Source organism: Muntiacus reevesi, chromosome 2, assembly GCF_963930625.1.
Source record: "Muntiacus reevesi chromosome 2, mMunRee1.1, whole genome shotgun sequence".
In the NCBI taxonomy this organism is placed as follows: Eukaryota; Metazoa; Chordata; class Mammalia; order Artiodactyla; family Cervidae; genus Muntiacus; species Muntiacus reevesi.
In genome coordinates, this window is record NC_089250.1 from 181,109,501 (window position 1) to 181,134,775 (window position 25,275).

At 62.8% G+C, this 25,275-nt stretch overlaps 1 protein-coding gene across 1 annotated transcript; it reads right to left on the minus strand.

The window, feature by feature from the left end:
* Positions 1-1,710: 1,710 nt before the first annotated feature.
* CASKIN1 (CASK interacting protein 1) lies at positions 1,711-17,924 on the minus strand. Its single transcript, XM_065920261.1, has 20 exons — positions 17,831-17,924; positions 11,865-11,916; positions 11,661-11,758; positions 11,212-11,357; positions 11,025-11,120; positions 10,787-10,917; positions 10,181-10,289; positions 9,986-10,094; positions 9,800-9,894; positions 9,527-9,644; positions 8,390-8,491; positions 8,215-8,303; positions 8,055-8,139; positions 7,887-7,969; positions 6,996-7,106; positions 6,812-6,913; positions 5,387-5,525; positions 3,254-5,299; positions 2,145-2,565; positions 1,711-1,810 (listed from the first exon to the last, which is right to left on the minus strand). Exons 1-20 carry the CDS (start codon positions 17,922-17,924, stop codon positions 1,711-1,713), a joined length of 4,326 nt encoding a protein of 1,441 aa, XP_065776333.1.
* Positions 17,925-25,275: the final 7,351 nt, after the last annotated feature.

Below are 25,275 nucleotides of genomic sequence, written 5' to 3' on the forward strand. Positions count from 1 at the left end.
GAGGATGGTCCTCGGGGAGGGCGGACACCTGAGCACATCAGGGTGCACAGGCACTGGCTAGCGGGAGGGAAGCTGGGCAGGGACCACAGAGGTGCCTGTTGACAACCCCATGATGTGGTCGTGTTGGTGACTGCCCCCCCTGCCAGGAACAGACAAGCCCCCCACTTGCCCCAGTATATACCCCCCTTCAAAAAAAAGCCAGGCAGCTCCATTTTCTGCTGTTTATTGACAGCTGACAGTAGCTCCCTGCCCGGACCCCCCTCCCCACCTGCTAGCCCTGGTCCGGGCCACCCTTGCAGAGGCCAGGCAGATGGCCAGGCCCACCCACCCGGGGACATGTTAGTACGTGACTGCTGGGAGGGGCCCCACACGCCCAGACACTACCTCTGCAGAGCCCCTCCACCCACCCGAGTCACAGTCGCTGGTTTTCGGCATTTTTTAATTCTCTCTCTTTTTTTAAGAAATGTCAAAGTTGTGCCCAACACAGGTGGATCAGCAAACACAACAGAGGAGGCCAGTCAGTACTCTTTTGGGGGAGGGGAGAGAGAAGGCGAGAACGGCCATACAACACGGCCTCGGACCACGAGCAGAGCGTCTGGGAACGGGAACAGGAGCGGGGCGGGCTGGCTGTGTGGGGCCAGCTGGGGCCCCCAGGGAGGGAGGGTTGGGCACACCCTCACACACACCACACACAGCCTGGCATGCACACCCTGCACCCACTGCTGACACACCCACGCTGTGCACACAGCTCCCTTGGAACCCAGGGGCACCCTCACACCAGCACCCCAGAGAGGCGGAGCCCTGCCCACTGTCTCCACCGCACGGAGGACACAGCCCAGCGGCGAGCAAGGCACATCCTTCAGGTTCTTCAGACGCAGAGAAGTTGGGAGAGAGATCAGAGGGGAGGCCCTGGCGGAACACGGACCCCCTCCTCGGACCCCAGCCTCCCATTTGTGCTACTGGGCCAGGGGTCTGGCCACTCTGGGACCGAGGGAGGGACGGATAGACAGATGGCCAGGGCCTCTTGACAGCTTTTGTCTTGAGCTAGACTCCAGCGTCCTTGCAGTTGGTAAATGGTTTTCTATAGAATCAATAATATTTTTTTCTTTCTTTAAATATATATTTGTTAAAGTTATACCTTTTTGTTATCTCTGGGGAAATCTGCCTTAGCTCATTCCCAATAAATTAACTCTTCGATAGCTTATACTCTGGGGGGAGGGGGGGTGCTGTGGGGCAGGGGGCCCAACCCAGCCCCTTGTGCTGCGCAGGAGCGGCTGGCGGAGATCCCCATCGGGCAGTTCTGTGCTGGGCATAGGCCTGTGCTCTGCCCCAGACTGGGGAGGGGGCTACAGTGGCTGCCCCCTGCCCGCTGCCCCCCAGGGTGGGCCCAACCCGGGCTCGGAGCGGGGGTTCAGGAGCGGCCCCTCCCGCACCACGGCGGGCAAAGCCTGGCGGTGGGCGGCAGGCGGCCCAGCAGTTATTGCACGGGGAGGGGCAGCAGCATCTGACCAGAGCCCTTGGGTCCCCCGGCCAGGCAGTCATCCGGGCTGGGCCCGGCGGCAGGAGTTGTGCTTGTGCGGGAGCCTCGCGCCCGGCCCCCCGCGCCCCGCCCTCGCGGCCCCGCCCCCCTGCCTGCTCACGCCGCGCCCAGAGGTGCCCATCCTGAGGTAAAAGGTCAGCGTGCGGGCCGAGGTGGGCGGCCGCGTCACGTCACTCCAGCATGGCGTCCAGCTGGTCGGCCAGGTCGTCAAACATGCTGCCAATGTCGTCCAGGATGCTGCCGGTGCTCTTCTCCTCCGCGGCCGAGGGGCTGCGGGAGGGCGCGGAGTGAGCAGGCGAGCGCGGGGCAGGACGTCTCGCCCCTCCGCGCGAAGGCCGCCCCCTCGCGGACACCACGGCCAGCCCGTGGGGCGGGGCCGGGGTAGGCCACGCGCCCGTAACGACTGTCAAGCCCCGCCACGTTGGCGGGGCTAGCTCGAGACCACGCCCCCACGACGACTGCCCCGCCCCACGCACGACCAGCCCTCCCGCCCACGCCGGGCCACGCCCCTCCGGCACAACTCGATCCCGCCCCCACAGGGCAGCAGCCTCCTGGTGAGCGGCACCCTCGGCCGTGCGCAAGTCGCACCCAGTCCCGCACCTACCGCGATCCCTGCGCGTCCTCCTGCCGGATCTTCTCTTCCACGGCTTGCAGCGCCGCCGCCAGGCACGCGCTCGTTTCCTCCAGCTTCTGCCGGGCGCTGTCCCCCGGCGAGGCGCCGTCGGGCGCGGCTGGGAGTCCTGCAGCCGCAGCGGCAGCGCGCGGCGGCTTGGCGGGCACGTGCAGCGCGGGCGCACCGGGCGACGGCGGCCTGGCGGGGCTGGCGGGGCTGGCGCTCAGCGCCGGCGGCGTGCTGGCTGGCTTGGCGAGGGCGGCAGGTTGCTGGCGCGCCGGCGAGGGCGCGGGCGACGGGCTGGCACTGCCCGACTGTAGCCCCGCCGCGGCCTTGGCCGGCTTAGGCGCCGTGGGCGGTGGCGGCGGCTTGGGAGACACGGGCGGCGGAGTGCCATGCGCACGCTTCACCTCTGCGGGGAGGAGGAGACTTGCACCCGGGAGGGAAGTCGCGCGGCGCGCGCAAATCGCGTGCTGCCCGTCCCGACCCAAGCCCTGCTGAAACACTGCCCAAACGCCCTGCTTCGCATCCGGGAGCGAAAATAACGCCCTCTGCACTGCAGGCCCGGCTTCAGCTCCAGCCCTCCGTGCCCCTCTGCCCTGGGTCTCTCTGAGGCTGTCAGGGGGGGCTTCGCTGTGCACACCCGTTTGGGTCACTGTTTCCAAACCCCGACCCATCCGCCCTCCCCCTCCATCCCCTTCCAGGAGTGGTCTGTTGTATGTAGCCACTGGCCCTTCCGTTCCTTGAATGTCACAGGGCCTTTGCACCTCTAATCTTTCTGTCTGGAAGCCTTTCCCCTCCCTCCCGTGCTGGGGTCACTCTACAGCCATGTCAGAGTCCCCCCCTGAGCCCTCCGGCCTCCTGGGCCTGTCCTCCTTCCACAGGTGATGCTATTTATGCACCTGTGCCTCCTCCACTGAGGACTTACGGACCACAACTGTCCCAGCTCTGGGCTGATGGGGTAGTCCGGGGGTGGATGAATGAGAGGGTCTGAGGATACCTTCCCACCCCACTCCCCCTGGCCTTCATCAGATCCAAGAAGCAGAAAACCCTGGAGACCGTGGTGTGGGGCCCCTCCCCAGCTGGCATTCTGCACCTACCTGGGCTGCCGGGACCTGGCAGCGGCACCTTCTTGGAGGCAGGTGTGGGCGAGCCCTGGATCTTGGGCACGGGCTGAGCCAGAATGGGCTTGGGAGAGACAGGTGGCTTGGCCAGCTTCCGGGCATCGCTGTCCGGAGGGGGCAGCGGGGGCAGGTGCATGAGGTCAGAGGGCGGGGGCTCAGCGGGGGGGGGCGGCGGGGGCAGCTCTGGGGGTCCAGCCTGCTCAGAGGCTGGCCGGCGGCGCACAGTGCCCGTTCCATTCTGGTACACGGACAGCGGCGGTGGGGGAGGCTCGGGACCCACCTCCCGCTCCTTGACCTTGGGCCGGCGCTTGACCGTGTCAGACTCAGTTAGGATGAACTTGACATTCTCCTGCTGGCTCTGCTTGGCCCGGATGCGCCTCTTGAGGGTGGCACTGGCCTCCACCCTGGCTAGGGGCGGGCCCTCTGCACCCGCCTCGCCCTTGGTTGGACCTCGGGGCCGCTGCCGGGCGGCACCCTCTTCCACCAACTGGCCATGGTCTGCAGGCCCCGCTGGCTCTCCGGGACCCCGGCGAGTAGTGGCCAGGAGTCCCGTGACAGGCCCACTCAGCGTGCGGCGCCGGTTCACCACCTCGCCGTCAGGTCCAATGGCCTCCTTGTGCTTCACTGAGGCCAGCACCGTGGCCACCCGGCCTGGCTCTGGGCTGGCAGGGTGAGGCATGGGGTGGCCCTCAGGGGGCCTACGAGCTGCTCGGCCCCCACCCCCGATGGATGACAGCTCAAGCATGGCTGCAATGCTCTTCACACTGCCCGCACTTCCTGTGTCCACGCTGCCAGCCAGGTCACTGGCCCGCCGGCGCTGCGCCCGGACCCCCAGCCGGCTGTCCTCTGCCCCGGCCCCCTCAGTCTCCGCATCTGGCGCCGGCTCATCAGCCAGGTTGGCGCTGGCCATGGCGGAGCTGGAGCGCTTGGGTGGGGGCGGGGGCGGCCCCTTCTTCCGTGGCCGCACAGCGAACGACTGGCTGCGATTGACGTTCTTGTCTGCGCCGGCAGGCGCCCGCACAGAGTGGCTGCGGCCCACGCGCCGCTGGACCGTGGCATAGGGCCCGGCGGCGGCCGGCACCAGCAGCTCGTCCCGCTCCGGCTCGCTGTCGGACGCCGCATAGCGATTCAGGCTGTGGGCGCGCTTCTTGGGCCTCCCTGGCTCCGCGTCGGCCTCGGGCGGCAGGCACAGCGTGGGCACCGGCGTGGGCGCAGCTGTGGGCGCAGGCCCAGGGGCAGCCAGCCCAGCCTCACTCTCCACCGGTTGGGGCAGCACGTAAGCAAAGCCTCGGTGAGTGGGCGACTGAGGAAGCGAGCGGGGGGACATGGGTCGCTCCGTGGGTGGCAGCAGCTGAGGGGTGGGCTTCACCTTGGCTGTGGCTGGCGCTGGGCCATGAGGCCCCCCCAGGGCCTGTGGGGAGCTTGGCCGGGGTTTCGTGGGTGTCTGGGGGGGCGTGAAGTGGCTGGCCCCTGGCGGCAGGACCTGCCGAGGCTTGCCCGGCACTGGGGGCACGCTGGCGCGCTTGACACTGTGGCCATGGCGGCTGGGCCGGGCCTCCTTGGGGGGGGTTCCGGGGGCCGGCCCCTCATCGAGCAGGTACTCCTGGCTCCGTGACATGGGGCTGCTGGGCCCCGGGGGCCCGTCGCCCAGCAGCTCCTGGGAGCTGCTCATGTGCCGTGCCCTCCCCCCCAGGCTGGGCTCCTGCCGCCCTGAGGCCCTCGGGGTGGGCGGCAGGTGGTTGGAGGGCTTCTCAGCCGGGGCGGTGGCAGCAGCAGCCCCTTCGGCCGGGCCGGTCAGGGCCGCCTGCAGCTCCCCGCTGAGCTCGCTGTCCTGGAAGGTGGTCATCTTCGGAGACTGGCAGTCAGCCGGGGCAGGCTCGGGTGGGGGTGGCGACTCGATGGCCATCACCTCCAGCGACTGCGGTGCCTTCCGGCGCAGGGGCCCCCCCTCGTACTTAGCGTACTCTGCCTTCTGCAGCTCTGCCAGTTTCCGCACGGCCAGCATCAGCTTCTTCTGGTGGCCTGAGTGGGGGCGGGGCACAGGTCAGGCCCGGGAGCGCATGGAGGAGGACGGGGACGCGGCGGCGGCGGGGCGGGGCGGGGCCTCACCCAGCTTGGTGATGCCGATCTCCTGCAGGTCCTCCCAGGTGATGTCGGTGATGAAGTCAATGTTCTCGTAGCCATTGTCCACCAACACCTTGTAGTACTGCGCCAGGCCAATCATGGACAGCCACACGGCCAGGTTCGCCTAAGGGCGGGGGACACAGAGGGCAGCCCGAGCTGGCTGCCCACACCTGCCTGCCACTCGGAGCTGGTGGCGGGGTGGGCGCCAGGCCAGCCTGGCACAGAGAGACGGGAGGACAAATGGACAGGCCGGAGGGGTCAGCACAGCCTTGACAGCACAGCCAAGGCCAGCTCACACACACGTGCGGACACAGGCAAACACACACAGAGGCGTGACCCTCTCCGCGGGAGACCCTCGGGGGAGCGGGGGAGGAAGGATACCCTCACCTGCCAGGCAGGCCAGGCACCCACGTGGACACACCTCACGCTTCACGGACACAGACACACGGCACCACCGACCAGCAACGGGTATACGGACAGCTTGCACCCAGTCATCCACGGCACTGACACCGCTGAGTCACACTCACGCCCTCTCACCACTTCCCCACCATCGTCAGGCACACGTCACACAGCCTTGTCACACACGTGTGCAAGTATCCATGATGGTCTTCACCCAGAACCAGCCAGTGGCTCCCTGACCGGGATCCACCTGTCCACACTCCCAGCTGTACGTCACTCATGCACCAACACAGCACACTTGGTCCCCGCCTGGGTGTGCAAGCAGAGTGAAGCCCCCGGGACCTGGGCGTGCTGGCTGGGGGGACCCCTGAGCCACGGACTGAATGGGGCGAGGCAGCGTGGGTGAGCGTGCACCCGCCTGTCCCACTCCGGGGGCCCTCGGTGACCGCAGCATCTCCCTCCTGGACAGGTGGGAGTGCGAGGCCCAGAGAGGCGGCGCAGATGGGACAGGCCCCAGGCCCCGCTCTCCCAGCCTGGAGGCTGTTCCTCCGCAGGGCGCCTGTGCATGACAGCGCTGGCCGAGGCCAGTGTGGCTGTTGGTGGGCACCTGGCATGTGTTCAGTGCATGCATGCGCTCTGCGTGCTCACACACGCCTTCCCCGTGCCTGGGTTTGTGCCTGGGTGCGTGGCAGCCCCCTGTGGCGTCAGGTGGGCATGCGGTGGGCAGCGCTGTGGGGCGCCGGGTGGTGCCAACATCCCTGAGTGGCGAGCGTGTAGTAGAGACGGGGACGCTCTGGGCTCCAGGCTCCCCTTGCCCGAACAGCCCTCAGAGGAGGTCACCCCAGCCCCTGCTCGAGGAGGCTGGCCCCGGGGCCCCTGACAGACGAACAGAGGCCACCCTCCTCTGTCCTCTCCCTGGACTCCCCAGAAGGCAGGGGAGGGCCGTGGCTGTCTGTCTGTCTGTCGGTCTGCCCCTCCTTGGCCTGGCCACCAGGGTGCAGGGGGCCTTACGGGTTTGTGCTCAGGCAGCCAGTCGGGGAGGCTCAGGCCGCTGATCTCTGCGGTGATCTTCTTCCGGTGGCCGGGCTTGGTGACCCCGATGGCCGTGAGGTCCTAGATGGAGGAGACACCTGTTAGCCGGAGGCTGGGGGCCCATCTCCGAGCCAGCTGGTGGGCAGCCTTCTGGGCAACTCACCTCAGGGGTCATGCGGCTGATGGTGGGCAGGTCATAGCCGGCGCTGATGAAATTGGGGGCATAGAGCTGCAGCTGGAACGTGGCAAGCCACTGGCTGACAGCCTCGGCGCCCTGGAAGACACAAGGCACCCACTGCAGGCTCGCCCACCCGCCCCCCGGCCAGGCGTGCACCCAGCCACCGCAGCGCCTCCTTCTCTGTTCCGCTGAAGACCACGCGGCGCGAGCTGCTGTCCGCTGGGCTGTCCGCAGTCGCCAGGCCCCCGTCAGCCTGGTCGGGCACTCTTCCCTCTTAGTCCAGGGCTCTGCCATCTCAGCATCGTCCCATGCGTCAGCTGCCTGCTGTGAGCTCCACCAGGAGGGTCCCGCCGCGTCCACATCACAGGCCTCCCTGATCGCCCCCCCTTTCCTGGCCCAGGGCCGCCCTGCCGTGTGGCCCGTGACAGGGACTCTGGGAATGGGGCCTCAGGAGGGGCCGTTGACTGCTGCCCCCCCCACGCAGGAGGTGGGCTCTGCCCCAGGGGACACAGGAGGACTCAGCCAGCAGTTCACGCCTGCCCTAGCACGCAGGTGCACGCACACGGACCTGTCTCACCCCCACACACGCTTCCACTCATCTTACACCCACACCCTCCACATGCACACACAGGCACACCCATGCCCAGACCACAGTCACACCAGCCACACACAAACACACCGCCCGCTTACCTCACGCATGTCACACTTTTAGACATACTGGCTTACACACACAGCCTGCACAAGAGACAACAACTACGCACACAGACTGACAGACCAACAGAGGGACGGGCCTGGCCCGTCGAGGGCGCTGACCGTGCTGTGACCCAGCCAGGCGGGCCTCCCTGGCCCCGCCCCTCAGCCACCCTGGCCCTGTACCTTGCCCTCGGACGCCGCCTCCAGCTTCTTGGGTGGCTGCTCCCCATAGCCCGGGGCCGCTGGAGGCTGGGCCCGGGTTGCACCTAGGGACGAGAGAGTGAGGAGGGGCGAGGGCTGCCCAGGGGCCACCTCTGCGCCTGGCCAGCAGCACCATCTCCTTGCCCTTACCTGCAGGGCCCTCCGGAGGCTTGACCGGGCTGTCCCCAGGGCTGGAGTCAGATACCGGCTTCTGGGAGAGCACCGTTGCAAGGAGCTGGAATCCAGACAGGCTGGCTGGCCAGTGCTGCTCCAGACCTAGGCACCCCGGCCCTGCCAGCATCCCACCTACCTTGACCCCTTCAGAGCCCGCGTGCAGGGTGTGGCCCCCGCCACTCCGGCCCCCAGCTGTGCTGCTCAAGCTGCCACTGCGGTCCCCGCCTGCCCGCAGGACAGAACAATGTCAGCAACGCCCTCCCCGCCCCACCCTGCCCCACCGCCTCCCCCCCCCCAGGCTCCCCACCCACCTGCAAAAGGCTTCCTCAGCACCCAGATCTCCTCGGGGGGCGCAGCGGGCCCTGCGGAGCTGCCTCCCTGGGGTGGACTTGGTTCAGCACCTGCTCGGGGACCTGCAGGCCAAGCACAGCTGCCCTGAGCCCTGGATCGGCTCCAGGGCTTGCATAGAGCAGAGACCAGATACCTGCGCACCCACACACACACACACGTGCGTACACACACGCATGTGTACACACACACGCACACAGGCCGGGAGGCTCAGTGCCAGCTCCTCCTGCCCCGGCTGTCTCCCAGGAGCTGAGAGACCCTCGGAAGACCGCTCCCAACCCTGGACACTGGTGAGCAGGAGAGCATGGCAGAGCCGGGTGCAGGTCAGCTATTCTGCCTGTGGTCCTGTATGTGGGGGTGGAGGTTCACAGGAAGAGTCCAAACCCCTCTGATGGGGAGCAGGGGGAGGAGGTCCCCAGGAGCCTGGGGCCAGGGCACTCGATGACCTTGGGTGGACTGACCACACCTCCTAGCTGGCTGGCCCCCTCTGCCCTCTCATTGGCCTGTCAACCTCCACGTTCTCTATACAGGATCAGCCCGCCACACCCGGACCCCATCTACAGTCCTTCCACAGCCCTGTGGCCTCCTCCTACACCCCTCACTCTGTCACCGAGTCAGCCACCCTGGGCTCCACTGGACCCTCGCACACGTCACACTCTGTCCTGCCTGAGCGCCTCTGCACGTGTGGTTCCCACTGCCCCAAAGGCACCGCCTGCAGCCTGCCCCCTCCCACTTCTCAGGGCCTTGTCCGTCTACTGTCTGAAGCGGGCGTCCATCTGCAATCTCTGGGTCACTGGTCAGCACATTTCCCTCCATGCTGACTTCACTGTCCTGTGCTCCCCCCACCCCCCTGCCCCAGGGCAAGCTCCTAGAGAGCAGGAATGACGGCCATTTGGGTAACTGTCTATTCCTCGAGCCTGGCGTGCAGTGTCTGCTGAATCAATGGAGGATCGGGTCTAGGGACACAGATAAGAGCTGGCAGGACAAACCCCGGACCTCACACCCAGCGATGGCAGGAGCTCGCAGTCCTGGCCCACCCCAAAACATGCCATACATATGCTCCCGTCTGACCATGAGCCCCTGGCCTGGGCTGGACTTGCCTGCTCGCTTGATGATGGCCTCGCCCAGGGAAGACGGGAAGTAGCCCACACGGTCATTGCCTGTCCTGTTGTCATGGATACAGCCCTTCCAGCGGCCATCTGGGTGCTGCTCAAGGACCTGGCCAGATAAGGTGAGAGGAGCACGCTCGGGGGGGGACTCCCCTCTGGGTCAAGTGAATGGGTGGCCTGGGCTCCCCCAGTTCTTGCCAGGTGTTGGGGGCAGCATCCCAGGCCCCTCTCAGCCCTGCTCCAGCAGCCCCAGACCGTCCTTACTGTGATGATGTCCCCAGCTTTCACATTGAGGCTAGTCAGGTCATAGTTGTTGCAGTAATCCTTGGTCGCCCGGACCTGCAGGGCCGCCGAGGCCTCTGGGGACACAGGAGGTGGCAGGCCCCCCCAGTCCTGTGAGCCGGCCTGGCCCCGGACCCACCCCAGCCCCCCAGCCCCGCCCCAGCCCACCTCGCAGCAGCTGCTTGATCTCCTTGCTGGCCTGGGAGGTGGTGAACTGATGCACAATGTCCAGGGCGGTCTGGCTATACGTGTTCCTCACATGGGCGTTGATCCCGTTCTGCGCAGGCCAGACAGCGAGGCCTGTCAGGAGCCCCCTCCATCCTCACCTGACCCCTGCACCCCCCACCCTGGCCCCCAACTCACATCCAGCAGCAGCCGAACCACCTCTGTCTTCCCGCAGAGCGCGGCCTCGTGCAGGGCAGTGCCGGACTTGGTCTGGCGGTTAATGTCAATGCCGGCTTGGAGCAGCAGTCTGGCAGGGCGGCAGGGGGAGCAGGCAGGGCCTTGCACGGGAGTCCACTGGCCCAGCACCCAGAGTTGGCCTCCGACTCCTGGAGGCCCAGAATGAGCCAACCCGACCCCACCTCCCCGACCACCTCCCCAACAGGATGGCCTCTGCCAGTGATGGGGAACTTGCGGGAGTCCCCCTCCCGATGCGAACCCTTCACACTCTGGTCTCGTCTCATCCCAGGACAAGCAGTGCTGCGATATGTACTTTGAGCATGGGGAAACGAAGGCTCAGAGATGCCGAGAGTCGCCACTCGGCAGGTGGCACAGGCTGGGAGGCGGTAGAAGCCCACTCCCCAGCCCCTGCTGGGGCATCCTTTATGGGGGCGGCTGGAGGCATCCCTTGTACCAGAGGCCTGACCACATCCCCATGGCTCCCCGGCTGCTCCGGTCTTACTGCCAAGCCAGGAGTAGGCAGCCCGAGGCAGGGAGCCCCTCACCCCGCCCCCACCCCGGCCATACCTGATGATGTCGATGTGGCCATTCTTGGCCGCCAGGTGCAGGGGGCTGGTGCCGTTGGGGTCGGTGGTGTCCCCCGGCCGGGGCTCCAGCAAGGCCGTACACATGTTGCTGCTCAGAAGCAGCTGGACCACCTGGAGGGAGGGGTGAAGAGTAAGGGGCTCAAGAAATGGGGTGGGGGCCTCCTAGGAGAAGAAGACGGAGCAGCTGGAGTCATGCTCAGCTCCCTGAGAAGACTTACCCCGACGCGGCCAAACTCACAGGCCAGGTCCAGGGGCGTCTTGCCCGAGTTGTCCACCATGCAGGGGTTGGACTGGTGCTGCAGCAGCATTTCGGACTGCAGGGACCACAAGGTGCGGTCAGGCCTGGGGCGTCCGTCAGGCTGCTGCTGCCCCAGGTGCCCTGTTGCCCCCAGGGGCGGTCCTTACCACATCATAGTGACCGTGCTGGGCCGCCAAGTGCAGGGGGATGTGGCCCTCGTCGGATGGGATGTTCACCGCCGAGCCTGCCTTCAGCACCAGCTTCATGGGCTCCTTCCGGCCCTGCCAGGCCGCGTAGTGCAGCGGCCGCATGCCTGGGGGGGTGGACGGGGGCAGTTGGGAGCTGGAGCTAGACCCTGACCCTGACCCCAACCCTGACCTCCAGGACGCTGACCTCACGAGAAGCTGCCTCGACCCAGACTGGGACCCCGAGCTGACCTCAACTGAGGGACCATCGAGGCCTCCAGGGTCCCCAAGCTCTGACTTTAACCCCCTTGCCCCTGACTCCAAGGTCCCTGGCCTTTACTGTCCACCTCCATCACTAAATTACAAGCTCCAAGAGGACAGTGGTTTTTATCCACTTTGCTCACTGCCATGTCCTGCCTGTCAGGCCTTGCCTTTGTTGTCCTTGATGTCCACAGCAGCCTGGGCCTCCAGCAGCAAGGTGATCAGCTCCGTGTTGCCATTCAGGGCTGCATGGTGCAGGGCTGAAAAGCTGCAGTGGGTGATGGACACGTGTGGGCAGGTGCCAGATACCCCGCCTGCCCTAGGAGTCCCTGACCCCCACACTAGACTGATGCCTCTCTGGGCTGAGCACTCACCCATCAGGGTCTTGGAAATTGACATTGATCTTCTTGGTGGAGCCCAGGAGCTCTGCAGGGGTGGGGGTGGGGGGGGCGAGAGACACGGTGAAGGAGGCCCACCTGGGGCCCAGCCCCCTCTAGGCAGCCCGAGAGCGGCTGGCTAGCTCCCTGGCAGGCTCAGAGCCAAAGCTATCTAGGTCTTCAGTCTAGAAGCGTTCATTCATTCAGCTCTGTTCCCTGCACCCAGCACCAGGTACCAGCTTTCGGACCTTGGTTTTTCACTGAACTGAAATGCTGGGAGGTTTCCCCAGGCCAGGACCTGTCTGAGAGGCCAGGGCTGGGTGCCCACACAGGCGCACACATGTGCACATGAAGCCCTCCCTGGGGACGCTGTCTGAGCCCCTGCCAATGGTGGGAGGGAGAGAGCCAGCCCAATCTGTCTCTCAGAAGGGCCCAGATGGGTCCGGGGGCGGCCTGCCACACCTGGAAACAGGGGTATCTCTGGGGGAGAGCCACACTTCCAGGGTGCAGCCTCCCCTAGCTCCAGCCCCAGGCCTGGCCAGTGTGGATGCGCACCATCCAGCCAGGCGGGAAGGGGAGGCCAACAAGTGGGCCCGTGCCTCTGGGCAGCCACGCGATAGTGACCCCCTCGTCGGCCTGCCTGAAACCCACGGGGCTCCGGCCCTCCCTCAGACGCCCCGGTCTCCTCCACAGTCCTGGCCTCCACCGGGCGCCGGCCAGAGGAGTGGAGCCCACCGATGCCCTCTCCACGGGCTCAGGTCCAGCCGGACTGGGGCCAATCCCCTGCCTGTCTGGGCCGTGGTTACATAACCCATTTGTGGGTCAGTCACTCTGGGAGGGAGGGGCTGGCAGGACAGAAGCCCCTTTGTCCAGGCCCAGAACAGGGATGGGGGCGGGAGCCCAAGGGAGTCAGGGCCCAGAGGGGCTGCTGCAGGGCCCACTTGGTGACCCACAGCAGCCCCAGCTGCCCCGGCCTCGGTTCTCAGCTGCTGGACGTGGAGTGTGAGGCCACTGGTGGTCCACAAGGCCCGCAGAGTCGGACGGGCCTCTGCCCCTTACTAGCCCTGGGCCGTGAGCTAGGAGGGTCTAAGGGGCCGGCCTCGCAGGTCCAAGGGTTCAGCACGAGGCTGTTGCTGACACAGCTCCACAGGGATCCTCCCCACCCTCCCCAGGGAGGGGCTTCTCTAGCCAATAGCCCAAGAGCAGAGGCTCCAGGACCAGAGGTGTCTCCACCCCTGCCCCTGCCCCTGCTCAGACATTTGGCTGATGCTGAAGTCTAAGTCTGCACCAGTGCGGCCCCATTGGTAGTCCAGTGCAAAACCTTGGAGGCAGCCCTGGGTCCTTATATCTTCATCGGTAAATCCTGTGGGCTCTGCCTTTAGAACCATTTAAAGCACGCCTGGAATCCTCTCCTTTCTCGGTACCAACATCTCCAAGGACCACAGCCACCTCCTCTCCATTGGCCTCCCTGCTTCCAGCCTGCCTCCTCCAGTCCACCCGCTGAGGTCGGTGGGGCCCCCTGAGGACATGCGTCTGATCCCGCTGCTCCCGTCTCACTGGGGTTAGAGGCCAAAGCCAGACAATGGCCCAGCATGACACACTTCCCCCTCACCCCTGCTCCAGTCACATGAGCCTCCTTGAAGGCACTCTGACGCACCGACCTCTGCCGCCACAGGGCCTTTGCATAAGCTGTGTATGTGGAGGGGGCAAGTATTATTCTTCCTTCTTCCCATGACTCCCTCTTCATATTCTCCAGGCCTTTATCCAAGACCTGCTTGTCAAAGCCTCTTCACTCCCATCTACAATGGTAATTATCTGGGAGTCCAGTGGTTAGGATTCAGCACTTCCACTGCCGGGGCCCAGGTCCAATCCTTGGTTGGGGAACTAAGAATTCTGCAAGCCATGAGGGATGGTCAAATAATTTTAAAAATTGTTTTTGTTCAGTTGCTCAGTCATGTCCTACTCTTTGCGACCCCATGGACTGTAGCACGCCAGGCTTCCCTGTCCTTCACTATCTCCTGGAATTTGCTCAAACTCATATCCTTTGAGTCGGTGACGCCATCCAACCATCTCATCCTCTGTCACCCCCTTCTCCTCCTGCCCTCAGTCTTTCCCAGCATCAGGGTCTTTTCCAGTGAGTAAATAAAATGGTAATCCCCAATCCCATCTCGTGTCTGTTGTTCTTTTCTCTTTAAGTCCCATACCACCATTTATCTTGTTTACTGTCCACCTCCATCACTACATTACAAGCTCCAAGAGAACAATGGTTTTTATCTACTTTGCTCACTGCTGTATCTTTTCAGCTAACAGTGCCGGGCACACACTACGGGCTCAGTGCCTGGTGACTGAACTGAACCCTCATCCCACATACTCCGTCTACCTGCCAGGCTCAGCTTCATGAGTGAGACCAGTGCGGCCACTCAAGAGGAGCCCCACGCTGGGTGGACACTCTGCTGCCGCCGTCTAGAGACTGTTGTCTTCTAGACAAGGCAGCCCCCCTTTTTGTCCTGCACTGGGCTCTGTGAACTATGCGGCCGGGCCGGCCACAGTCCCTGCTGCAAAGCTGAACGGAGCCCAGGTGTTGGTGGCCCACTAGGGACCCCGACTGTGCTCAGGGCCGTGCTCAGCGCCTTCTCATACCAGAAGGCTCTGCCTGACTCTAGTGTTTCCTGCCCCCACGCCCTTGGTTCCAGTGTAGCCAGGCTCAGCTTCTCCCCAGAGCCTCCCTGGGCCAGCTCACTCTCCCTCCCGCAGCGGGCACCTAGGCAGCTGCTTCAGGAGCTCCGAGTGGAGGTGGAGGCCCGGCCATGCCCAGGTGCTGAGGTCTTAGAGGAGCTGGAGGTCAAGGCCCAGAAGAGACACACGCTGGTGGGGAGGGGGCGTCCGCATCCAGAAGGGGACCACCCCCCACAGGAGAAGGGGGCTTCTTGTAAGGTCATCTCCCCCCCGCCCCCGGGCTGGTCTCAAAGTGTTGGAACTGGATGTAGGCGGGCTTGAGGCCTTGGAGCACCCCCAGTTCCCATGGGGACACTGGGCACTCAGAAAGCCCCCACAGCGGCAGCCTGCCTGGGGCTGGGGGCTGCACCTTGCGGAGACAGGTGTTCTGAGTGAAGCTGGTGCAGAGCAGGGCTGCCTGGGCCCGAGGGCGGTGGGCACAGAGCGGAAAGTCCCAGGAGTTCCTCGCCCTTCCCACGAGGCACCGAGGCCTATGGCTCACCGCCGGTCACGGGGCATGCACCTGGCCCCTGACCCCCAAAACTCGGGCTCTCCTGTGGCCCCCACCTCTAATTGTTCTCCTGCGACCACCCCAACCTGGGAGACCAGCTGCAAACTCCAGCTGCAGAGGCCTCGGGGGGGACGACCCCAGACCCTCTTCTGCCCGGGGTCCTCCTCCACCCCTCTGCCAGGGGCTCCTCCAACCACGGGCGCCATGCACAGGCCACATCCGTGCCCTCCAGGGACGGGCCACAGCCTCCTCTGCTCCCGCGTCAGCCTGGCTGCGCCCCGCGGCCTCCAGAGGGCGAGGCCCCCCCACGCCCCCAGAGCAGGCAGCACCGAGCCAGGCGCTGGAGGGCAGCTCTCGGTGGGCTAAGGTGAGCAAGTGAGCGAGCGCGGGAGCATGGCCTGTGGTCTCCAGTGAATCTGAAGAAAGGGAAGGCGGGGCCGGAGGAAGGACAGGGCGTCCCCGCACCCCAGAAGGCCAGCCCCCACCCCAGTAGTTTCCCTTCTGAGCAGAGCAGTCTCTTCTTCCCTCCAAGGACGACTGCTAAGGGTGACAGCCTGTGCATGTGAGCGGAGGCTCTCTTCAGGCGGGATGGGGGAGCCGCCAGAGCCCAGGGTGACCCTGGGGGGGGTGGGTGGGCTGAAGTGAAGGTGTCAGCGCTGGGAGGGGACTGCGGAAACGAGGGTCGTGGGAACACCTCTAGAGCTGGGGGGCCCCAGGGAGCACAGCTGGATGCCCCCCACCCCATGGCCCAAACTCCAGCTGTACTTTGCTGAATCAAAATACATCTTACTCCAAAGCAGGCCAGTGTTTCCATGACAACCGAGCTAATTCATGGAGGGATTTCTCCATCTGATTTATTACACCCGCCCCTGTGAGTCAGAGAGCCCAGATTCAGGGGCCAGGGCAGGTGTCTCTCCTACCCGGAGGAGACCAAGCCACGCAGGGACGAATGCAGAGATCCAGACGGGGACACGGGTGGAGGTAAAAGCCCCACACGTCCCCCTGGGGGTCAGAGTGGAAGAGAGGAGGAGTCCCCAAACCTGATGCCCCCACTTCCTCCACGCACCCACCCTGGGCTGTCTAGGAAATGTCCATGGTGGCTCAGACAGTAAAGAATCTGCCTACAATGCGGGAGAGCCAGGTTCAATCCCTGGGCTGGGAGGATCCCCTGGAGAGGGGAATGGCAGCTCATCCCAGTATTCTTGCCCGGAGAATCCCATAGACAGAGAAGCCTGGGGGGCTACAGTCCATGGGGTGGCAAAGAGTCTGACATGACTGAGTGACCAACACTATCACTACTAGCCCTTCCTGAGTACACACGAAGGCCTGGGCTCCCTGCACACTCTCACTGTTCTTAAAACAAGGCTGTGGGGCAGGGACCACCGAGGGTCCCATCCTACAGATGAGACCCAAGCTGTCTGCACTCAAGGTCGGCTGGCCACTAGGTGGAAGTCTTTGCCTTGCTTTCACCTCTCATCCCTGCTCCTGCTTTTGAGGCTCAGCTGAGGCGGCCTCTGCCTGAAAGCCCTGCCTTTCTGGGCCCCGAGGCCCTGAAGCCGGTTCTCAGTGGCAGCCCGTCCCTGGGCCCTGGGTAGGGAAGGCAGGGCCGGCCTGTGCCTGTGAAGCACGCAAGTGCAGCTCTCTAACTGCACAGGGCAGGCGAGGAGCGGCCAGGCAGGTCTGCGGTGGGAGGGGTCCTCCTGGGGCTCAAGGAGCTACCCCCAACTGCCCCAGGGGCCGTCTCAGTTCTCAGCATCTCGCCTGGAGAGAGGGGAGGGGCTTCCCCCGCTTAAAACCGCCCCAGGGGATGGCATGGGGCGTGGGCCACCCAGAGCCCACCTGCGACCCAGAGGAGGCCGGCGGCGCCCTCACAGGTGCCCTGGTACACTGACACGGCCTTACGTGCGCCGCCGCACACGCCCTTCCGTCCATCCCCGGCGTCCCCGGGGAGGCTCTGAGCTGAACCGGGATGAGTGTAGGATCAGGGCTCCAAGCTCCTCAGCGTCCCCTGGGGCGCCCACAGCCCCAGCTCAGGAAGGCCAGTGGGAGACCCCCTCCCCTCCCAGCCCGCTTTCCCCAGCAGGGAAGCCAGAGAGGGCCAGGATGGCACCTGCCTGCAACTCAGCCTGCCCGGGGCTGGGCGACCTTGGGCCTCGGCTCCCCCTCCGGTAAACGGCCCCCCGCCGGCCATGCCTGGGCAGCCACACCCCCAGCGTGGTCCTTCCCCCCCGCCCCCCCATTCCTGCCAATCCTGTTATTAAACACCGGGCGGGGAGGGGTCTGACAGAGACTGTCGGCCCTGTAGTCGCCCCTCACCGCAAAGCGCCCCTCCATGGCGTTGTTGGGGGTGGCGGGGGGTGGGGGGGGAGACGCCTCGCCCTTTAAAGGCCCAGCAGAGACCTCCAGCTGTCAGCCCGCAGCCCGGGAAGGGAGGGGATCGCAGGCGGGAGAGACGGATGCGAACGCCTGCGGCCAGGGAGGCGGATGCCGCCAGGTGCCCGCTGCGGGGCTCGGGGTGACAGCCGGGAGCTCGAGGCCTCCCTTCCTTCAGCGCTGGCCGTGGGGGGCGCGGACCGAGGGTCCGGGCGCTGCTGGCCCCGCCCCGCCCCCCGGGACCCGAGAGCATCCCCCTCCGCGGCCGGCGCCGGGCGGGGTGGGGGGCTCGGCGCTGGAGACAGCCCCGGGGCGCGCCGCCGCTCCCGCCCGCCCCCCGCGTCCCCGCGCCCCCCGGACTCACTGGCCTTCCCGGGCCGCGGCCTCTGCAGCAGCCTCTGCGCGGTCCCCACGTCCTCCGCCTTCACCGCCTGCACCAGCTCCTGCTCCTTCCCCATGGCGCGGCCGGGGCCGCAGCGACGCGGCTGCGCTCCGTGCGCTCGGCGCGGCTCCGAGGCGGCGGCGGCAGCCCCGCTGCACCGGCCGCCTCCTCCGCCCTCCCCCGCCGCCTCCGCCGCCGCCCGCGCCCCTCGCCGTCCTCGGGCTTGGGCTAGGGATCGGGCTCCCGGCGCGGAGGGGGCGGGGAGCGCGTCACCGGCGGGGGGCGGCCCGGGGGCGGGGGCCGGCGGCGGCGGGCGCGGGGCGGGGGCGCGGCACCTGGCGCCGCCTCCCGGACGCCTGGGTCCCCCTCCTGCGGCCGCTGACCTCGGTGCGCCCGCGCCGGCCGCGCGCCCGGCTCCTTGGCTCCGCCCCTACCTCTGGCTCCGTCCTCCCGAGACGCCCCCTCCCCACGTGCCGGCCGCGCGGCTCGGGCCTGGCCTCTGCGGACACCCCGCGGCCCGGGCGATGGCCGGGGGACTGGACGCTGAGCCCCGACTCGGCGACGACGCCAGGCAGAGCCCGAGAGCCTTCCAGAGGCTGCGGGACCCACGGGGGGAGGGACCCGGGCACCGAGAGACCCGGGCACCGGGAGCGGGAACCGGGCCGCCAGAGGCTGTCAGACATTTCTGGCCCGTGGCTCCCGTGGGAGGTGTCGAGGGACTGTGAAGAGGAATCTCCCAGTAATGAATTCGGTGTCAGGGAACCCGCACACCCCCCGCCCCCCAACTGCACCTTCATGCCCTGCAGTCTCGGGCTCTCTCGACAAACAATGCTCCGCGACCCCCGCCGCCCGCCTCAATCTGAATCCCGACCTCAGTGCACCTGTCCAGCACCAGCTGGGGTTCAGCCCCCTAACCCTGCCGCTAAGAGGGACTGGGTTCCCTCATCCCCAGCACCCAGTGGGACGTAACTCTTCAGATCCACAGGCTCTCCCCACTCCCCCTACACACACACACACACACACACACACACACACACACACACACACACACACACACACACACACACACACACACACACACACACACACACACACACACACACACACACACACACACCTCTCATCCTTCTGACCTCAGCCTCCTCCTTGGGCATCCCCAGCACCCAGTGGGATGTAACTCTTCAGATCCACAGGCCCTCCCCACTCCCCCTACACACACACAGACACACACACCTCATCCTTCTGACCTCAGCCTCCTCCTTGGGGCCTCACCTTGTCACGGCTGCAGCATTCTAGAGACAGAGCGGCTCAGACTCACTTCCCTCATTTGCAAGAACGGGCAGATCATCCCCCTCCACGCAGCCTTGGGAAGGTTCACACACATGACGGTGGGACGCCCCTCTGCCACCCAGACCGTCAAGCTGGTCCAGGAAGAAGGCGGCCAGAGGGTGGAGGAGGGTGAAGAGCAGGCACTGGGGTTCCCTGATCTGGGCAGCTGGTCAGTCCCCTCCGTATGGTCTCCCATGAAGTTAGGGAGCAAGCCGATGTCTTACGTCCACAGGGGTCCCTAAACACAAGGGCCCTTCCCCCCACCCTTTATGGTTACCAATTCCTGGGCACCTGCTGCATCAGGCACCTTACTGGAACCTGGACTTACTGTATCCTTTTGACAGATGAAGATAGTGAGGCTCAGTGAAGAAAAGCCAAGTGACTCACCTGAGGTCCCAGAGTCTCCAGCTCATGAGTTTGAGATCTGAACCCACAGCCACCTGCGTTTGTCCCAGTTCTCCCTCTCACCGGATTTGCCTTTCCAGCCACTGTGTCTTTCTGCGTCTTGGTTCCCTCTCCGTAAAATAGGGAGCGATACCTCCCTGTAGATTATTTGAGGATTGACTGATGCTACCTATAAAGCACTTTGCCGTAGAACTTAGTAAGTGTTCAGCAAATCGCTTCTGTGGGTGTTGTGATATTCCCCATCTGGGTACCAACTGCATTTGATTCATCTGCAGAGCTTAACAGTGTGCCTAGCACACAGGAAACATTACCAGAAAAACAAAAAAGTTAGCGTCCTTACCATTATTTTTCTGATTTTGCTGGCTGAGACAAACCATGAACTGCGATGTTGCAGAAGGCTCTTGAGAGTCCCTTGGACAGCAAGGAGATCAAACCACTCAATCCTAAAGGAAATCAACCCCAAATATTCACTGGAAGGACTGATGCTGAAGCTGAAGCTTCAGCACATTGGCCACCTGATGCGAAGAGCCGACTCATTGGAAAAGATGCTGATGCTGGGAAAGATTGAAGGCAGGAGAAGAGAGTGACAAAGGATGAGATGGTTAGATGGCACATCAACTCTGAGTTGAGTTTGAGCAAACTCTGGGAGATGGTGAAGCGCAGGGAAACCTGGCGTTTGTGGGGTTGCAGAGTTGGACACGACTGAGCGACTGAACAACAAAGCAAACCACCCTGGCCTGAGCCTAGCGTTTTCAGGGCCTGGGGCAAGAGTACGGACAGAGGCCCACACACTGGATGTCTAAGAATTTAAACGTTATAAGGCGTGCTGATAACATGTTAAATAAAATATGTCTATCCTCCTACCTTGACAAATATACCTTCATCATACCTGAAAGGCCAAGTCCTAGTTTAGAATGATCACATAGCTCTGGGAAATGAACTGGCCCTGCCTCTAGCTGCCTCACCTCCATTCTCTGCCCACCTCCACTCTAGATAACTAACAGGTAGCTGATAGACCTAAGGGTGGGCAACTTGCTGTGTGGTCCATCATCCTTTCAGGAGAACAGACCTGGGAAGAGATCTGACAGATTCTGCCAGATTCGTCCTGGTGGGTGAGGCTAATGCCCTAGGAGGAATCAGGCATTCTAGATCCGCTACCAACCAGTCCAGAGAACCCGGGACAAGCTCCCTATGCTCAGCTGGCCCATCTGTAAAATGGGCCAGCAGTTCTGCCCACAGTCCTCAGTTGATGGGAGGGTCCACCTGGAAACAGAGACGTGAAACTTCCTGGGGTCCTCCCACCCCAGGGATGGGGGCGACAGAGCGGGCCATCCATTCCGGCCAGGGATATGAGGATGCAGAGGCATGGGACCTGGGCAGCCCTCCAGGAAGTTGGACCTGGAAGAACGATCCCAGGAGGAGGGGCCGCTGAACCAGCAGAATTGCTGAGGCTCAGCCTGGAGTGGAGTGGCTGCCTCACTGCAGCCCGGGCTGGCCCCCTGCCTAGCTGCACAGCAACCTCTCCCCTCCCCTGGCCGCAGTGCAACCCCCGCTCCTGCCCACCAGCTGTGTGCCCTGCCAGGGGCTCCATGGTGCCCCCCCCCCCAGACCCTCAGGGCCCTGGGGTCCAGCCCCTTATGTAAAAAATGGTGATGATGAACACAGAACAGAACAGAACGTGCCCTCCCGGTGGACTGTTGGGAGCATGAAGTCTGAAAGCTGCCATGGTTTCTATCATTCTCAAAGATGCCGCCTCCATAAGTGCTCAGCTGATGCTTAGTACATGAATGGATCCGCAACCATGGGTCGGGTCTCTCCTTTCTGCCCAGCAGGGATGCTGGAGCTACTCAGGCTGGACAGGGAGCCTGGCCTGGTCTCTCAGTTACCCCCTAGGCACGGGACATATGCAGCCCTCCCTCCAGTGCCAAGTCACTTCAGTTGTGCCCAACTCGGTGCGACCCCATGGACTGTAGCTGACCAGGCTCCTCTGTCCGTGGGATTCTCCAGGCAAGAAGGTTGGAGTGGGTTGCCATGCCTTCCTCCAGAGGATCTTCCTGACCCAGGGATTGAACCCGCATCTCTTATGTCTTCACCTGGGAAACCCCCCCCAGAGTCCTCACAAAAATGCAAACTGCTCAGGGCACGCCCCACCCCGGCCACAGGCCCACGACACCTGGCTGTGTCCCCCGGCCCTCTCCCGGCCCCGCCTCTGTCCCACACTCGGCTCTCAGGCTTTATGCTGCTCTGGACATCCTTCAGTTGCTCCCAAGCCCGCATATCCATCTGCCACTCCCTGGAGCTGCCCTGGGAAGTGCCTGGACTTCAAGAGGAAGATGAGCATGTCTGGGGGTGGGGTGGGGTGCCCGCAGGCAGTCGCCCAGCCAGAAGGGGTGAGGTCAGGGCGTAGCTGAGCCCAGTGGGGTGGGTTCTGCCATGTTCTAACCACGTGCCCTGGGATGTGAGCCTCAGGGGGGTTTAAATTTAATTTTATTTTTGGCTGTGTTGGGTCTTCATCGCCCTGCAGGCTTCCTCTAGTTGCAGCAAGCAGGGGCTGCTCTCTTGTTACAGGGCCGGGCTTCTCATTGTGGTGGCTTCTTTTGTTGAAGAGCATGAGCTCTAGGGCACGTGGGCTCAATAGTTTAGTTGCTCCATGGCATGTGGGATCTTCCAAGATCGGGATCGAACTCATGTCTCCTGCGTTGGCAGGCGGATTACCACTGAACTACCAGGGAAGCCCCAAGCCTGTTTTCTCACCTGCAAAATGGGGTTGGTTCCTCCTTGGCAGGGTTATTGCGAAGACCCAATGCAGAATGTGGGTAAAAGGCTCAGCACAGTTTGGCGGTTCCTCAAGAACTGAAACGTGGAATTACCACAAGATGCAGCAGCCCCACTGCTACTATATACTCAAGAAAAATCAAAATGGGGACTCAGAAGTACTTGTACAGAAAAGTTCATTGCAAGCATTATTTGTACTAGCTAACAAGTGGAAACCATCTCATCAAGTGCCCATCAATGAATGGAAAAACGGATAAATGAAATATGGTCCATCCATACAATGAAATATTGTTCAGCCATAAAAAGGAACGAAGTACTAACACAGGCTTCGCTTGTGACTCAGCTGGTAAAGAACCACCTACAATGCGGGAGACCTGGGTTCAATCCCTGGGTTGGGAAGATCCCCTGGAGAAGGGAAAGGCTACCCATTCCAGTATTCTGGCCTGGAGAATTCCATGGACGGTATAGTCCATGGGGTTGCAAAGAGTCTGGTCACAACTGAGTGACTTTCACTTTCACTGATGCAGGCTACAGCCTGGATGAACCTAGAAAATGTTATGCCCAGTGAAAGAAACCAAACACAAAAGGCCATATATTGAATGACGTCATTTCTATGAAATGTCCAGAAGAGGTAAATCCATGGAGTCAGGAAGTGGATCACTGGCTGCCAGGGGCTGAGGGGAGGTGGGGTGGGGGAGGTGGGGTTCTTTTGGAATGATGGGAATGTTCTGGAACTAGACAGAAGTGGTGGTTGCACAACATTAAGTGCCACTGAATTGTTCACTTAAAAATGGCAACGTTCATGTAATGTTAATTTCACCTCAGTTCAAGCAAAACATTCGGTATAGCCCCTTCATACAGAATAAGCTCCCAAAGCTATGAAAGGTGCTAAAAAAATCAGGAGTTCAGCAGGTAAAGAGGCAGAGATGACACATCCTAGGTGTGGGCAGTGAATTCTGCAGTGAATTCTGAGACTGCCGTTCACTCGTGGCTTGTGTAGTGGAGAGGAGAAAGCTGCAGGCTTGGCAGGGGCTGGGCCCAGGAGTCTGAAGGGTGATGGGGGACACTTGCAGGATTCTTACAAGGTTCAGGCTTAGGATTTTTTTTTCAATTTAAAAAATCTATGTTTGGCTGCGTCAGTTGTGGCGTGCAAGCTCACTAGCTGTAAGCTTAGTACCTGCAATGCGTGGGCTTAGTTGCCCTGCGGCACGTGGGATCTTGGCTCCCCGACTAGGGATTGAACCCATGCCCCCTGCATTAGGGAGAAGGCAATGGCAACCCACTCCAGTACTCTTGCCTGGAAAATCCCATGGACGGAGGAACCTGGTAGGCTGCAGACCATGGGGTCGAGAAGAGTCGGACAGGACTGAGCAACTTCACTTTCATGCATTGGAGAAGGAAATGGCAACCCACTCTAGTGTTCTTGCCTGGAGAACCCCAGGGACGGAGGAGCCTGGCGGGCTGCCGTCTATGGGGTCGCACAGAGTCGGACACAACTGAAGCGACTTAGCAGCAGCAGCAGCCCCTGCATTAGATGGTAGATTCTTAACCACTGGGTCACCAGGGAAGTCCTCAGGCATAGGTATTCAGAGGACCACTCTGTAATGTGAAGGACAGCCTGGAGGGGGCAGGAGAAGGGTGGTGATGAGGGGACTGCTCCTGAGAGGGTGTGATGGTCCACGGGATCCCGTCTGGCTGTCACACATAGGTGGGCACCACACACAGAAGAGAAAGCCTTTGGGGGCAGGTCCATCATGAACTGTCTTGGCTGTGGGAAGCGGAGGTGTCTGTGGGGTCTTTGATGGACAATGTCAAACAGGGAGCTGGCTGTGAGCTGGAGACAGGGAAGGAAGGACCCAGACAAGGAAGGTACTGAAAGCCCTGGAGAGTGGGCAGGAGCCCCAGGGACAGGGTGGACACAGGATCTCTGGAGGCCGCCAACCTTTAGGGGAAGGCAGAGAAAGAGACTGAACGCAGGGGGCAAGAAGCTAGCAACAGTCACAGGAGCTTTCTAGGAGGAGTGCTGTCAGCCACTGTGTAGACAGACGTGGCAAGATGCACGAGAAAAGTATGCACTGCGTTTGGCAGTGTGAGATGGCCAGTGACCTTGTGAAACTCTCGCTGGAGAGCTGGGAGTAAAACATGACAGCTGACAGCAAGTCAAGCTGCTAGTGAGAAGTGAGACTGGATGTCTGAAAGGGTGCCATCTGGAAGGATGGTGTGGAAATGCTTAGGGAGGGACCTCCCTGGCAGTCCAGGGGTTCAGCCTTCGTGCTTCCACTGCAAGGGACACAGGTTCAATCCCTGGTCGGGGAACTAAGATCCCGCATGCCACATGGTGTGCAGACAAAAAATTAAACAAAGAAACAAAAGAAAAAGAAATGCTAACAGGAAGGAAAGAGGGAAGATTCAGGGAGGAAGGTTGCCAGGACGAGGGCCTGGGTGGATAGGCAGGGGACATGGCCTTGGTCAAGGGGCTAGAGGAAGGAACAGGGGTGCAGCTGCAATTTATAAGCCTGGTGGGAAGATGCCCTGGGAGAGGCTGTCTCAAGGATTCTTTTTTTGTTGTTTTCCGGGGGCCACGTGTGTAGAATGTGGGAAGGTTGGATGGAAGAGGAGGTACGAGGGACCCCAGTAATGGAGGAGTCACTGGGATTAGTGAAGGGACCTGAGGATCCGACCGATCTGCACAGGCCTGACAGGGCCCAGACTAGGGGTTGCCTGATGTAGCAAAGAAAACTACAGGACACCTAACTACACTTGAATTTCACGCAGGCAATGTAAAACTTTTTAGTATAAGTATATCCCATGCAATATTTAGGCTGTACTCAACAAAACACGTTGCTTATCTGAAATCAACTGCAACTTGATGTCCTGTAATTTACCTGGGAATCCTAGTGGGCACCAGACGGATGGGG

Excerpts from the sequence above, each read along its gene's own strand:
- CASKIN1 (XM_065920261.1), bottom strand. The coding sequence starts at position 17,924 with ATGGGGAAGGAGCAGGAGCTGGTGCAGGCGGTGAAGGCGGAGGACGTG. Across the intron at positions 11,358-11,660 it reads GGACATCAAGGACAACAAAG|GCATGCGGCCGCTGCACTAC; the intron begins GCAAGGCCTGAC and ends CCACCCCCCCAG. Across the intron at positions 10,095-10,180 it reads TGGTTCGGCTGCTGCTGGAT|AACGGGATCAACGCCCATGT; the intron begins GTGAGTTGGGGG and ends TGGCCTGCGCAG.